We start from the raw sequence: 16,108 nt of genomic DNA on the forward strand, positions 1-16,108 counted from the left end.
CACTAGCCGTTGAAGGATACGTAAAAATGCCTGGACGAGCTAACGAGATATACACACGGGGACAGAGTGCGACGGAAACTGCGCGCCCATGCGAACTTCCGTGGCAGAGAAAATGCCATTGGCTAAACCGATAAACAGCAGAAAGCTTTAGCGACGGGACTACGTTGAAAAATGTTTTGCTTCGAGGCTTCTACTATTCTTTAAGTTAGAAAAATCCTCGTAACAGATGGCCCCTGTAATCGTATCATCCGCGCCAAGAATATGGTCCTCTTTCATGGCGTGAAAGGTTGACGATACCTTCCTCCGTTCATCGTATTCTATAATATCTCCAGTCGCGTTAATATTAACCCTTTAGGTGCAAAGATTGCACGTGTATGATGTACTCTTCGTATTATGTGCATTCCTTATTTATTAGCCAATGATCCTCCTATAACACGATTTCTCTGCGAGGAGTTTCGATGAACTTGAAAAATCTGAAAAATTTTATATCATAACAAGACTCGAGAAGAGATTTTCTCTATTCGAAGTGATATACACAGTGATATTTAAAAATTTTACACATGGTAATAATCATGTGACCATATTTGTATTGCAAAGATCGTGAACATTTCTGTTATAATAGCTCGCAAATGTCACAGCATTAATAAATATGAAATGATCAAATTGAATGTATATTCCTCTATTCGAAGTGATATACACAGTGATATTTAAAAATTTGGTAATAATCATGTGACCACAGTTGTACAGCAAAGATCGTGAACGTTTCTAATAGCTTGCAAATGCCACAGCATTAATAAATATGGTATGATCAAATTGAATGTATATTTTTCAAAATGTATATTTCTCTATTCGAAATGATATGCACAGTGGTATTTAAAAATTTGATAATAATCACATGTGACTATAGTTGTACAGCAGAGATCGTGAACGTTTCTAATAGCTCGCAATTGTCACAGCATTAATAAATACGAAATAATCAAATTAAATGTGTATTTCAAAATACAAAAGTCGAAATACAAATGTTTACAAAAGTCGGAGAAGATTTCGCGTGCAAAAGTGTTCGTTTAGAAATCGATAATCGCAACAGGACGTGTAAATGTGTGCGTTAAAGTGGACAGAGGATTTCACAACGTGCTACCACTGCCACTGTTGTCAGGTACATGGTCCTTCTCCACTTCCTGATCAGCTTCGTCGCTTCTACCCTCGTTAGCGTTTTGTTTGCTCGTTTTATCGTCGCCGTGGGAGTGCTTCAAGCACAGTTGTTGAGGTTGTTGCTTTTGCGGGCTGCGATTCCGCGAGGCCGATCTTCTGTTCTCTTTCGCGATCCCGTCGCGGTTGCATTCTTGACACGCTGGCGATCTTCTTCTCGCTAAGAAATTATTTCATATTTCACGTGAAAGACGAGTACACGCGTAGTGTAATTTTAATGTCCATATCCGATACAAATTAAATAATAGAAGTATTATTTTACAGGATAAGAAAGTTGTTTGTTAATATTATAAGTTATTGTTATTATTAATTAGAACGTAGTACTCTTAGAGTGAGTTTTAGAGAAAAAAAATACTGAGTATTATTATTAAGTATTATTGTGATTCTTAAGTGGATGATAAGAATAATGGCATAGCGTAGAGCTTCCAATTCGTAAAACTAAATTCTATTTAAAAAAAAAATACTGAGTACAAATTCTATTATTATAAAGTATTATTGTGATTCTTAAGTGGATTATAAAAATAAAGACATAGAGCTTCCATTTCGTAAAATTAAATTCGACATTTGTAAGACTTTGCTATCCTCTGCGTGTGCATAAATTTCATTGAAACATTTAATTTAACTAATATAAAAAATTTGCCAAATGTCGAAACAATGATGAACAACAATGATCAGATCATTTTAAACGTTGTTCTCATTTCTGGCGGCGGAAGCTCGAATTCTAGATGGATTTGCAAACGTGCGAGAGGCTTCAACGTTGAATTGCCAGCGACAAAAAATAGATTAGTAGACCAAGAGACGAACAATCGGTCGATCGGATTACCAAATCGCAGTTAAATCTTTCGCTTTCCCGGCGATTCCTTTAATCAATTGAGCTATCGTGGCTGTCGATGGAAGCTCTTGCCTGAATGTAAAATCGCCGCTGCATAAAATACTCGTTTCATTTGACGATGCGATTCATACAGACTTCTCGTCATACGCAAAATTTAAATAATTCTTTTTCGATATATTATTCTATATATAAATATAACAAATCAGAGTGTACAACATTGTAATTGTTAGACTAATCAGACTCAAATTTCAAGCTAACAATTCGATATCACAGTTTAAAGCAGGAAATTATATTCGATATATGTATAGACTTGCTAGATTAAAATTTACATTGTACTATAATAATTACACTAGTTAATAGTTGCGTATAAATAACTTTCCATACGCAATATTTTAATTAACACTCGGTTTACCAAGGGGTCATTTTGACCCCTCAGAGAAAGCTTTTCGTCAATTTTCTTCAAGAAAATTATTGCCATACTTTATGAGAATATTTTCATTAAGTTTTACTTACATTTACAAGACATATAATCGCAAATCTAATCTCTAATCTAATTAAAAGATTCTCATAAAATACAACAATAATTCTCTTGAAAAGAATTAATTGAAAGTTTTCTTAGAGGCGTCGAAATGACCCTTGGTAAACCTAGCATTAATATCTCAATAAAAAAAAGTTTTGATATTAAGAACCATTAATGAACGGTCATTAATTAGTTCAGACGATAATATTCAGATATATGTATATATACTGTGTGTTACCTTTGGGTTTTCTAGCGGCGCAGTCGCTGCAATCCGACAGATCGCTATCGTAGATCCGATCTCTCGATTTCGCCCTGCTCCTCTTACGTTTCGACGAGCTCGACGCGACGTCTGTTCCCAACATGCAGTTGGAAATGTTGCGTCGCGGGGATTTGGACGTTTCCCCATTTTCTTTGTGCTTCGACTTTCGCGGCTCGTCGTCGCGTTTCCTGGAACCACTGCGTCGTCTTCGTCTCCTCCGACGGCTATGGCTGCGACTGCGTTTCCGCTTTCTTTCCCGGCGCTGCCTTCTGGGCTTCGTTCTTAAACGGTTAACGATTCGATTATTGGGCTACGAAATTAGCAAAAAAGCTTTCAGTCCTCTATATTAACCCTTTACACTGAAACTAGAAGCGAGAAGGCTCGCGAGATTGAAACAACTGTTGGTTAATAACCAAATTAAAATTTATTAGTGATCACAGGGAATTAACTTATTTCAGCGTAACTTTTTGAGAAAGGCATGTTTTTCTGAAATGGTGCAAGATGTCAAACAACTTACTATTGTCAAACATGCGTAAATCAGCAAGGAAGCTCTGAATCCGCTACATTAACCCTTTACACTGAAACTAGTAGCGAGAAGGCTCGCGAGAAGGAAATAACTGTTGGTTAATAACCAAATTAAAATTTATTAGTGATCACAGGGAATTAACTTATTTCAGCGTAACTTTTTGAGAAAGGCATGTTTCTCTGAAATGGTGCAAGATGTCAAACATGCGTAAATCAACCTGCAGTGCATATTGGAGAGTGTTTCAAGCGTTATCATACCTTGCAAAATTATAAAAAATAAACAGCGGCGCTGAGTAACTATTAACTAACAACTTCAGAATGGTTTGAAGTATAAAGGGTGAATAATAAAATTTCTGTGTTTAACAACTGACGTGGGTGACGTACAACTTTCCATTTGTGCAACGCGATACTGCTAACGTTCACGTAAGGTGCAGTTCACTAGGATTATTGTTTTTATTAATAGCGGATAAATATAAAGGAAAATGATATAGAAAGGGACGATTTGCATTGGCGCACTAATACCAGGAGTCTTGATGCCTTAAAGCCTGAATTAAAGTCTCCATAAAATTTGTAAAGATATCGTGGTCGCACAAAATTTGTATTCGTCTGCAGCTGAAGTTAACCATAACTGATTTCCTTCGATTAAGTTCTTATAATACTTCAAAAAGACTACTATAGATAAGTGGAGTTTCACTATATAAAAATCTCTATGTTTAAACAAGGAATGGCACTCGTACAAGTTCCATTTTTCGAAAACATTGATTATCTACCTCTTTCCATGATATTTTAAAAGAATGGCAGCTAATCAGTGTCTCTAAACATTAAAAACTAATTTCATTTCATAAATAAATGTAAAAGATATCTCTTTATCTTCATGTACGACCATCTTACTTTTCGTTCCATTTCATTTAACTGTCACGTTTCGACGAAAATTGTCAAAATTTCGATCGAATTGATTAGCAATCGGATTAAAAAATCGGTTCAACTAAGAAGCCAATTAATTTGAACCGGAGTCAAGCGTCGAATCGTTAAATTCCGTCGAGCGAAATACAAATAGGCCAGCAGACGCGGAAACGTTCAAACGTGATTGCCCTCGAATTACTCGCAGAATCTTCCGCTTTTTCCGCGTTCAATTCTCAAATTCTCAACGCTAAGTGTTTACCCACGACTAGCGGGACTGTATTTTCGGTGAAATACAGCGGCTGAATCGATAATGCCTCGATTAAGCAAACTTTCAGTGTGTCATCGCCAATGGACTCAAACATCAGATTCTAAAGAACTAATATTCTTTTTATTTTTCTTGCTCGATCAATTCCTACATCTTCTGCTTTATCTATTAATTATGCAGGCTAATTACCAATGAAATAAGCACTCGAACATCAGGTTCTAAAAAAATCATCCTCTGCAGAATTAATAAATAATGCAGAAGATTGCATTTCGATGCACGGCTCGAACAGAAAAAAATAAAAAGGACATTACTTAATTTGCGAATCAATTTAATATCTAATTAGCTAATAACTCCATACACGGTCAGCTGATAACAGTGAATCACATTTAAAGGTGTAACTGTCGAGCGACCACGCCAATTAAATGGCTACCTAAGGGTTGATGCGACATTCACCACGACGTCTGCGCTTAACATCGTTTTGGGGAGACGAGAACTCGCTTAACTGCGTTATCCACCGGATATTAATTAAATCGCAATCTCACTAGCCGTAGAAAGTTTCTAGATACGTTGAAGGCTGATTAAACGCGCAATTAAAAGTGGAAAGCGACGGGGATCTGTCTGCTTAAGACGCGTCCTACGTGGTTAAAAATCAACAGGACACTCAGGCTCTACGTTACGTGTTCATTCCATCGAATTCAGATTGAATTTCATAAATCTCTATCGAAACGTCTTTCGATCTTTTCTTTTCATTTAAATATACCGTTATCGAGACGCGCTAACAACTTCTTTTCTTCGTTTTCTTCTCATGTAAAACGAACTCTTCTCAGCCGATTTCTAACTCGTCGAACTTCTAAACAAGACTCGAAAGAAAAATAATAAAACGTGATCTCGAGCCAAGAAATGTAACTCCACGCTCTCTCGTCTTACTTTTCCATGCGGAACGTACAGGTTCGTCCTAGACCAGCCACCCCACGCGATATTTCAAACTTAAGGCTAACTTCCTTCGGCGAATCGATAAAGATAAGGTTTTGTTCGTGGCCCGCGGAGATATATGCAGACATGTATCTCTATTGTCGCGGCTGACAAAAGGAGCGGTAAGAAACTGGAAAGAAGAGACGGCGAAGTGTCGAACGTGGCACGGTGAAATTTACCGCGCGACGAGCCTTAAACGAGCTGAATTCGTCACGTCTTCGAATGCTACGGTGTGTTAGCCCAATGAGTTACCATGATCGAAGGATAGTAAGAAAACAGCGTGAATTATCGTTACGCAATGATAATGTTTTGTTTAGAATATCCATTTGTAGATAGAATTTTTTAATATTATCTTTTCCAATAAACAGTTTTCAGAAACTTTCGTCTGGTAGTGATAAGAAACTCTGAAGTCATTGACATTCTAGTCAGTCATTTTTCTACTCTCTTTAATCCTTTGCACTCGCATTTATATTTGAGAAGACCACTAAGAAACACAGAATTATCTTTCATATTTGATTCAAGATGAAAACATTTTTCTGGGAATGTGTTACATCTCGACTTTTGTCTTTCGTTGGTTTAGTAGAGAAAAATTAGAAAGATACATAATTTTTATCTGCATCTAACCCCGTTGAAGCAGTAAAAATCTGTATGATATGTGTATATAAACTTTTATTATTCAATTAAAAAAATAATAAAACTAACTTCTAAATTCAAAGATAAAATGAACAATTGTGGAGGATCATAAAAGTAAAAATGATGGGAGTAATGTTGAAAAATTTATATTTTACGGTTTTGTATTTTATGGTATCGTTCAATATACTGCCCAATATGTAATCTGGTTTACGAGTGCATATAAGTATATTTAAGGAGAAACTAAGAAAAATACATTGTAACAAGGCTCCCTAGAACGTAATACTAAATAAACATATAATAATAAGATGTGGAATAATTGGAAAGTGTTAACCCTTTACACTCAGATGTCTCATCTCAGACGACACTGATCAGAATTAATTAGTGATTAAGGATGTTAAGCTCATGCCACCGTCACTTTTTGAGAAATACATGTCATCTTCAAGTTTTCTATCGAAATGAAAATTTTTTATCATTGCGAGACACTAGCAATAGAAACCATTACTTTACACAATATCACTACTATTAACAGCTTCCATTGCTAAAGTCTAAAAAAGGCACCAAGCATAAAGAATTAAATAACAGTATCTTCTGTACTTAGAATTTCTGTTCTGTTTAAAATTCGTCCTTACAAACTGAAAATTGTGTATATCTTCTTTATCGAGGTGTCCTCGAGTTTGAGAAAAAATTTTAAATGGTTCCGCGTCGAAGTCTTCGAGTGGAAAGGGTTAATGCATTGTATCGATTTCAAATTGGAACAAAGGGTGACGTTAAGAAAAAAAAATGAGAAATTCGATTAAAACCACGCGTTTGTAAATTGATTAATAAGATGTGAACCTGTTTTCTTCGTTGTCGGTCGTCTCGTCGATCATCTGCGACTCTTGCTGCTCGTCGAACACGTCCGTGTCACCGACCGGTTTTTCGTCATTATCCTCGCTCGTGCACTGCTTAACCGGAGCCGGATTTAACGTGAATAGTGCCTTGTAACGACCGCTTCTGTGCCGCAACAGCCCAGCATTCACCGCGTGCTTCAACGCCCGATGAACCTGAAATATTGCTCCGTAAAAACTGGCAGACGGACCGTTTTAAAGTGTCCCCGTGTATATGCACGCGTACGATCGTCTTATTTCTACCATTGATCTGCTTTTCGCAAAAACGCGTGAATTTATTTACGACTCGACCTCGATATGATTATATATATATTTTTTTTAATTATGTGTCGTGCGTTAATTTGATGCTATTAGACAAGCAATTATTATGTTGCTAAATAAATGAATATCCGCTATTTTCAGGGAAACATTGTGCAGAATCAAAGAGGCTCGCGAGTTTAACTAGAATCCAGTTTACAGCGTCGCACTTTGTGCGTGGAACATGACGGATTTTCTTTGAAAGTTCTCTGTTCAAGTTTCTAATCTTTGAGGTGTCCGACATTATGGAGAACGCTCGAACTGGATGGTTCTACCAGGTGGATGCGAGCTTCGAAGCGTACGATCGTCCGTCAAAGACGTTCGAAGATTCCTGGGGCGCTTCGAATTTTATAAATTTGCAAAACTGGTTCCCCAGAAACCAGTCTCCTGTCTTTTTATCGCAGTTAGTTGCTAGGAATTCTTAACCTTTACTATTTTTACAAAAGAGTACCTCCATCGTGGATTTTATCGATTACCTTTCATAGCATAGTATTATTATTTTACCAAATGTAATTAGGAAATTAATCGCATAAATTTAATGAAGTGCAGGTACAGCTGTACGTCGATTTATAATTTTGGTTTTAATTAATCCCCAATCAAATTATTCGCCACAGCAGCCAGCCAACAATAGCTTTCGATACGATTTTCAATACTGATTTGTGCACTCGGTAAACTTAGCTGACATTTGACAATTTTGTCGATTAACCCTTTGCACTCGGCTATAAATTCGTTGGTAATAGAAAATATTGCTCATATAGCACTCTAAACAAGTAGTAACCTACACTCTTAACAAACAACGTCTACCAGCAATAAAAAATTTCCATTTCGATTGAAAACTTGAGGGAAGCGTGCATTTCTGAAAAAGTTGCCATGGAATAAGTTTCTCTAATCTAAAAATAGGAATAAATTTCTCTAATTTCTAATCAATGCTTTGTATTTCAATTGAAGACTTGAAGGAAGGTTGCATTTCTAAAAAAGTTGCGATGGAATAAATTTTTCTAATCTAAAAATAGGAATAAATTTCTCTAATCTCTCTAATCAATACTGATGTCCCCCCAGAGGGGACATCCGAGTGCAAACAGTTAACTCGTTAAGTAACTATTTCTTCAATCTCAAATTGTAGGCACAAAACAATAAGAAAAACCTAAAGAAACGTGTTATAAAAGTTATAGCTCCAGTCGCACGAATGCTTCTACACTAATTGTTCCCTATCTGTACTTATCAATTATATACACGAACGAACTTCTCTAATTCACTCGACGAGAGTGAAACAGTTCGAAACGGATCGAGAATTCGTAACGATGAAGCCGGGTTAATGGTAATTGGTACGGGGTTAACTGAAACGCATCCGTCTGTCACCTGCATCGTCAAGTTCCTCGGCGAGCTCTTGGAACTTCGTCGCAGGAAGTCGAGGACGTCCCGAGCCGTGGACCCTTTCCCGTCGCACAGATGCGCCACGGCATCGAGCACGCGATTCATTAATCGCGGATTCGACGAGTGCACCATGGCCGCGATTCAACTTCCGGCTTCGTTCGCTGCGCACGAAACCAGTGGCAGCGTTAAATTCGTGAGGCGATGACAGAATAAAATGATGTACGGATGGGTCGAGCGAAAGGAGATGTCTGAATTTTCGCGGAAGTGTCGCTCGAATTCTCCTCGTTTCGAGTGGAAAATTAAAAAAGGGTCAGTGTAAAAATATATAAATAATGACTGTAAAGGTAAAGGTAATCTAAAAGCGAGGATTGTTGATTGTATGCGTGGTACTTATTAACGAAATAATAACGAAGAGATTCTGTTAATGATAAGGGACGATTTACCTCGTGGGAATTTTGAATGACGTACATAAGTATTCGGGTCAACGTGTCCTCGTCACTGGACAACAGTCATTCGATTTGACAGGCAGAAAGGTTGACGATACGAGTGGGAGCAATTATGCGAACGGGAATTTTTCCGAACCATAAATTTGATTAAAACATTTCGAATTCTATTGACGTCGACTGCGTAATGAAATCTAACGAGGTACGTTGCTTGGCACTTTTGTTGTCATTTTTTTTCATCTCGATTTCGAGCTGCTAATTTCAGCACGTTCAACGCGTTTCGCATAAAAGTGTAATGCTTTACGCATTGAAATTCTTGATAGGGTAAATAGAAATCGCGTAATCGATGAGTGGGTGTAAAAGGAATTGGATTTACGTAAATTCGAGGGGAATTCTAGGGAACGTGAACGGTTTGGGGTGAAGTGTACCGACGTAATTTTCGCTTTTTCGAACGGAATGCGGTGCCACTGCGGTCTTTAAAACGAGCACATCTTCAGTTTCGAGAGTCTCTTCGTGTGTACTTCTCGCAGCCAGTCTCTGTGATTAGAATTAGCGACCCGTTTATTATGCTCGAGTTTAACGCAAAATGGAAGCAAAACGCAAGGATGACAACTCTCTCTCAAAAATTACATTCTCCACTTTAACATAACAATATTTAATAAACATTTCATCAAACCACTCTATTTTACATCTACCGACTTCAAGAACATTTTACACAGACTTCATTCCAACAAACACTCCTGGAACCAATAAAATATCCAAACTAAATCGAATACTTGATCGAACCAAAAACAATACTCCAGCCTGAAGCAATTACCAGAACCACTCGAGTTGTTTTGAAAAGACATTTACGTGGATTAACTACAAAGACACTCGTCGACTGCTCCACTCTCCCTTCCACCGTGAGCCCTTCGCAAAATTACCGATTCACGCGTGGCAGACGTCCTTCGAAACGTCGATTGGTCTTCGACGAATTCTACAGCCCCGCGTTCAGCGTCGACAGCGAAAGGGTGTGGCCGTCGATGCTCGTTCGCGAATTTTGGAAAACGGCCACGGCTAAATGACCAAGCCTGGTCCGAAAAGCGACCTGATTATCGATGAACACCGTGGCGAGCCAAATTGCAAGTCAAACGCGCCCTCGGAAGCGCGCCTTCCGCCCTTCGACCCGACGCCCTCGTCTGCCTTACGTGTAGAAGGTACCCTCGCGCAACACCAGTGTTTACCAGTCGACGGGTTGTTTACTGGAATTACGGTCTGCTCGTTTTCCGATGGAGGACACCGAGCCAGTGGAAACGGCAGCCGTTTTCCTGTCCCCCCGTCGTCGAAGTTCCGGAAGGGGTTGCAGGGGGATGGAAAACGGCGCTCGCAAAGGAAGAGCGGACGAATTAATTCGCTAATTCGATTCCTTTCTGTAGCCGTCAATTGGCTGCGCCCGCACGTCCATTCGACCACGGTTACGGAATAGTATTAATTATCGTCGATCGACCGCGTAATTGAAGCCCTCCACCCCGAGCGTGAATACGCGTACTCGACCGTGAGGCAGGCGATAGTTGCTCGATGGCCGTCTTCCACGACGATTTTCATCGATCGAAGAAACGAACCCCTCTTTTGAGGGTGCGTGTAGTGGTGGTTTCGTTAGAATTATGTAATTAATTGGTTTGCGTTTTGGTCTGTGCGGATTTATTACTTGCACGGAGCAACTTGGTTTCCATGGTACTGTTGTAGAGATTGGGTAGGTCAGTAAGTATCGAGATGAAAGTGTTACGATTGAATCGTTGAATCTTTGAGTGAAGACAGCTGAGAGAGAGGAACTATGATATGTAATGTGAAAGAAAATATCGAGGAAATGTGACAATCGTAGGGTTGGTCAGTAGAATGGAAAAAGGGGTAATTTTATGTGTACACCCTGTATTTTGAGGAAATAATAATGTTACTCGTTAAACGAGTTGATACAGCAATTAGTAAAGAAAATAGTAAATAGAGGAAACGAGGACACGCTGATGAAGGCAAATGAAAAAAAAAGAGAATGATTTCGAAACGTGCAGTTATTCGACCTTTTCGAGAATTCGTTTCGACTCTCCCCTGAGAGGCCTTTCGATCATCAGCATACCATTCATTGAATCGTTAACGAACATCCGCCGCAAATTTCCATTTTTTCCTTCGACCCTCATTTTATTTTTTTCTCTCTCTCTGTGTTTCGTCGATGGCATGCGTAATCTTCGATGCAATTAAACCGGAATAATTTTGAATTTTATTTTCGCTTGTCAACGGGAATATCCATCAGCTGTACACTCGACGAAGTTTCGCCATGAACGTACTTGGGACAAACGTAGGAGCGGATCGTTTCGATACTCGAAAGGGATCTGATTCAAACTGTACTCTCACGAAAATGCTTTCTCCGCTGCAAGAGTAATCCGCTGCGAGATTCTTTGAAAGGAAACATTCATCCTTTGTATTATATAAATATTCGATGTGAATTTGTTCGCGCGATTTGTCTATTGTAAAATAGAAATTGAAATTAAAAAAGAAAAAATGACTGATTAAATAATTTAGTAACACTGTGTTTGCAGTTATAAGATAAATCTATGAATTATTAGAATTAAAAAATTTAATTCTGGTTTACAAGTTTATGTTGTATGTCCAGAACCTAATTTCTTTTAGGCAGTGTAGAAGTTTGTTCATTGACGAAGGTAAAAATTTCGTACGCAATTTTGGTTACAGAAATAGAAGGTATCTAGACGCTGGACGTTTCAAGCGAATTGATGAACGAATTAGGACGCATCGTGAGGGAGGATCAATCCCAAAACATCATGAAGCAGGGAGTCCTACTGGCTCTGGCCAACTTGATCACTTCCTACGCATCTTTCTTGTAAGTAATCCGTTCCTAAATGTTTCTTGCGAAATATTTCAATCAAAATTACAATTAAAAATGAGGATCACATTTAATATATTGTTAGAAACTTTTTAGTAGAAACATATCTCTTTAACAGTTCAACCAGTTCTATCGTTTCTGTATTTCTCGCGTTCTACGTTGTTCTAAAGCATTTCTGGAAGTAAATAATTACCAAATAACAAAGTAAACAGCAATTGAGCTAGTAAAATAGGTCATTAAAAATTTCCAGGATGAAAACTCAATCTCAAAAGTAACTCCATTTCCTCGAGCAATTGATCCAACGATGGTACAGTAATTAATTAATTTTCTAACTCATTACTTACGTCCAAAAATGATTAAAGATACATTAGATATTTATAGAATATTTGCAATATTCGTGTATGCATACAGAAATATCTAGATCGATAATTGCGTACCAACGACAAGGAAGACACTCGGCTGCTCAAGCTGTACGGTTGATCATGTGCGACCAGGCAAACCGAGGACTCGAGTTGCATTCTCCAGTGTCCGTTGGACGAGAAACCGTGAATGCAACGGTGGTGCATTCGAAGTGAGACCTGCGTCGTAATGCAGATCGCTGGAACCCCGTTTGATTTGAACCCTCTTGTCAGACAATTAACCCAATTCGTGCCGGCCGCTGAGTAAACCCCCGTCCCCCGCCGTTCTTCTCGTAATTGTTCATTTCTACGTTCCATCGTGCGGGAAATTTAATTAAGAATTCGAAAAATCACGAAAGCAGCTATCGAAGTTGCGTGAACAAGTGGACGAAACAATTCTTCGATAGCCAATCTCTGCGTGCAGTGTTTCTTCTGCGAACGTTGTCGATGCCATGTAACATACATAATTCGTAATGTTTCGAGTTGAGTAATTGATTCAAAACTTTCGAAATAAGTTGCATAAAGAATTGTCAAGAATAAAAAAATTATTACGTCCCCCGATCGAACTCAAAAACGAATATTTCTCTGAGAATATAAATAGTAATGTAAATTCCAATATAAATGCCACTGTCCACTGTGAACCAGTAACGAAGAATCTCTCGTGATCTCTCCAAAAATCGACATCGAGTCGCGTGTAGAGTCAGAAGAAGCTCGCAAGAAAAAAAAACGAAAGCAGCCATAGCAGAGAAAGAGGGAACGCGTCTCTTCTGGTGCAGCATTCGAAGCCTTGTCCTCGTCGCAAACAGGTCAACCATCCTTTAATAATTTCGATATGTAAATGCCAACGTAAGCCAAGCCCCTCGTGCAGGATAACCATCCGTGCACTGTGTCGGGATTGTCAAGTGGCAGGGGTCGTCGTATATCCGTTTGGTCGAAAGAAACGCGGGTTTTGGGGGGTGGTTCGAGGCGCACCCCTTTGGCAAACAAAAGCGGTCGCGTTCTAGCCTATCCTAGGGAGAATAGACTAGGCGGAAACCACCGGAGGAACGAACGGCGTCCGATCGAGCAGCTGCTTTCATTCGTGACCTAAAAGAACGGACAGGCATTAAAATGCCGCTTTATTTCGGTTTAAAAACGATCGCAATTTTCCTACCGCCCCGTAACCCATCTCGTCTCTGTCGAAATTCTGTCGCCCCAATTTCCAGCACTCCCGTCGACTGTGTACAGTGCGCGGCACGTGTACACACGTGCTGCTTGTGCCGCGGAACATAAACGAAACGGCATCGAGCAGCGGGGGAAAAAAGAACGCGAGGGTGAAAAGGCTGGATGTTTTTTTTTGGGATTTAATGTTTCCCTTTTTTTTATATTACTCGATTCATCGTTATCCTCGTGATTGTAATATTATGTAGAGTAGTGATCGTATAAAAGGAAGTATAGAAGGAAATAGAGAAGAGATGGATTATTGTGGTTCAGTAGACGGTTCGGAAGGAAATAACGTTTAAAATGGAACGAGGTGTACCGTTCGTGCACCACTTTTCTCTGGATTTTTCGCTTGTTCCGATTTTTTGTTTCGCTCAACATTTTTAAACAAATGAACGCCGCTTTGTGTCGACACGCGCGTGGAAGTAATTTCGACATGGAGGCATTTTGCGGTTGGGACACGCGGAAGGGAGGACAAATACGCTGTTTCAAAGGGGGAACGAGTGATACTGGAAAGCTGATGGTCGACGCTGATCGAAATGGGGTTGATAGAGTAGCTTTTCGGCTCGCAGGATGAACCGAAAGCTTTGAGTTCGATTTTTCATGAAAAATGATTTATGCTTCAAGCTTTTTAAACGCGCCACCTATCCGTAATTTCAATTCACAATAATTACTATAATTAGAGACTTAAAAAAGTAAACATCCCCTATCTTCTGCTTGCAATTACCATCATTTACATTAAATTCAAAAAATCGTATTTAATTAATACATAATTGCACTTTCATATATTTATCATAATCTACCAACATAATTAAGAATGAAAGAACTCAAAGTTCTTTTTAGTTAAAGGATAAATACATCCCTCTGGGACTCGCAAGTGCCATCCTACGTGTACACCACCCTTTTCATTCCATCCCTTCGCATCCTCCCCTAATATCGTTCTACCATGAACCACGCAACTCGACGGAGAGCACTAGAACGATCATGCTCAGAAACATGCTCGATACGTTCACGTACAGAGACTCAAGAAGCCAAACGGAAACTCCAGAGCACGTGGTTCATAATGCTTATCCCTCTTACGAATGCGTTCACAAAGACATGCACATCGTCGTCGAGGAGCTCGCGAGTGCATCGAAGATACATAAAATAATCGTTCGAAGGCGTAGAAACGCGTCTGCATTGTAATTCGCGGAGACACTAACACGCCATCGACGAGGGGGTGGCGCGCGTTTTAAAATTGACGGAGCAATTAAGGCCCGTCGGGTTAATTAGCGGAGTGGTGGAGTGTCAATTAACGAGTCGTGGATTCGTTGCGTACGGGTCGTGCCGTAATTTTTTTCCTTTTTTCTCAGCGGTTGAACTCTCGCTCGAAGTGCCGCGTTTCGAGCACCGGAAAGTGGAATTTCCGCGGCAGCAAGTTAACGATAACGAGATTTATTTCAGAGACGATAGTTAACTATCGCATTCCGGCTATTGTTCCGCGGAATTGTACAGTTTACACGTACACGTGCGCGCGAATAAAATATGCAAACGAGTATCTTGAACACCCGCGTCTAACGCATTTGCATACATTTCCACGACGAGTTACGTGTGCATCAGGGTGAATTATATCGCGGACGTAACATTTGAAACCCCCTCCCCCCCTGGGGGGTTTCTAAATCTTTAATTGCTGTTTTCTTCTTGCGAAGAGCCCAGGCTCGCTTTAATGCCAACAGCAATTATGCGCAGCGGTACTTGCAACTTTGTGGCGTTGTTATATCACAGTTTTTGGAAGTTTCTCCGCGTTAAAGCGTAGAATTCTGCGAACAGAAGGATCAAAATAACACCGTTATTAACATTCCACAATTCTCCAAACAAAACATTTTCAATATTTCCTCTGAAATATTTCTATAATTACATTGAAACTGCAAACTTAAAAAAATATATCAACCCTTAATTTTCCTTCCTAGTTCGTCGTTCGAATATTCCTGCAGCTTTGAAGCTGCTCTTCCAAAATTACGTATTTCTAGAAATGTTAATTTCCACGAGTTCCGTCGAATAATCGCTTCTAACTTTCCAAGCAGCTCTTTGAAGAGAAGCTTAATTCCATTAAATTCCTTTTCCCCTTCTAATCAATCCTCTAAACATTCTTTCGATCTTATCAAACTTTCGAGCCGTTAAAATTACTTTTACATCAGATTGCGTTTTTTTTTTGTCAAGATTTTCTAATCACATCTCTCCATTCTACATCTCTCGCCCTCTCATCAATGTAACTTTCCAAGCAGCTCTTTGAAGAGAAGCTTAATTCCGTTAAATTCCTTTTCCCCTTCTAATCAATCCTCTAAACATTCTTTCGATCTTGTCAAACTTTCGAGCCGTTAAAATTACTTTTACATCAGATTGCGTTTTTTCTTTTTGTCAAGATTTTCTAATCACATCTCTCCATTCTACATCTCTCGCCCTCTCATCAATGTAACTTTCCAAGCAGCTCTTTGAAGAGAAGCTTAATTCCGTTAAATTCCTTTTCCCCTTCTAATCAA

At 39.2% G+C, this 16,108-nt stretch overlaps 3 protein-coding genes across 5 annotated transcripts in view; 2 read left to right on the forward strand and 1 right to left on the reverse strand.

The window, feature by feature from the left end:
• Window positions 1-16,108, forward strand: part of LOC143422555 (transmembrane protein 70 homolog, mitochondrial) — a 153,780-nt gene that overhangs the window by 77,912 nt on the left and 59,760 nt on the right. The gene's annotated exons all lie outside the window — the stretch shown is intronic.
• The window catches only part of Grd (GABA-gated ion channel), a 93,844-nt gene that overhangs the window by 49,179 nt on the left and 28,557 nt on the right, over window positions 1-16,108 (forward strand). For all 3 annotated transcript variants that reach the window (XM_076893278.1, XM_076893277.1, XM_076893276.1), the window contains one exon: window positions 11,841-11,988. In XM_076893278.1, the coding sequence (XP_076749393.1) occupies window positions 11,882-11,988 (107 nt within the window). In that variant the 5' untranslated portion in view covers window positions 11,841-11,881. The remainder of the gene's footprint in view (window positions 1-11,840; window positions 11,989-16,108) is intronic.
• On the reverse strand, window positions 1,125-8,808 carry LOC143433459 (uncharacterized). The gene is made up of 4 exons (XM_076910796.1): window positions 8,662-8,808; window positions 6,953-7,161; window positions 2,800-3,089; window positions 1,125-1,369 (listed from the first exon to the last, which is right to left on the reverse strand). The coding sequence occupies exons 1-4, from the start codon at window positions 8,806-8,808 to the stop codon at window positions 1,125-1,127; spliced, it is 891 nt and encodes a 296-aa protein (XP_076766911.1).

The sequence above is a fragment of the Xylocopa sonorina genome, chromosome 3 (genome assembly GCF_050948175.1).
Source record: "Xylocopa sonorina isolate GNS202 chromosome 3, iyXylSono1_principal, whole genome shotgun sequence".
NCBI lineage: Eukaryota > Metazoa > Arthropoda > Insecta > Hymenoptera > Apidae > Xylocopa > Xylocopa sonorina.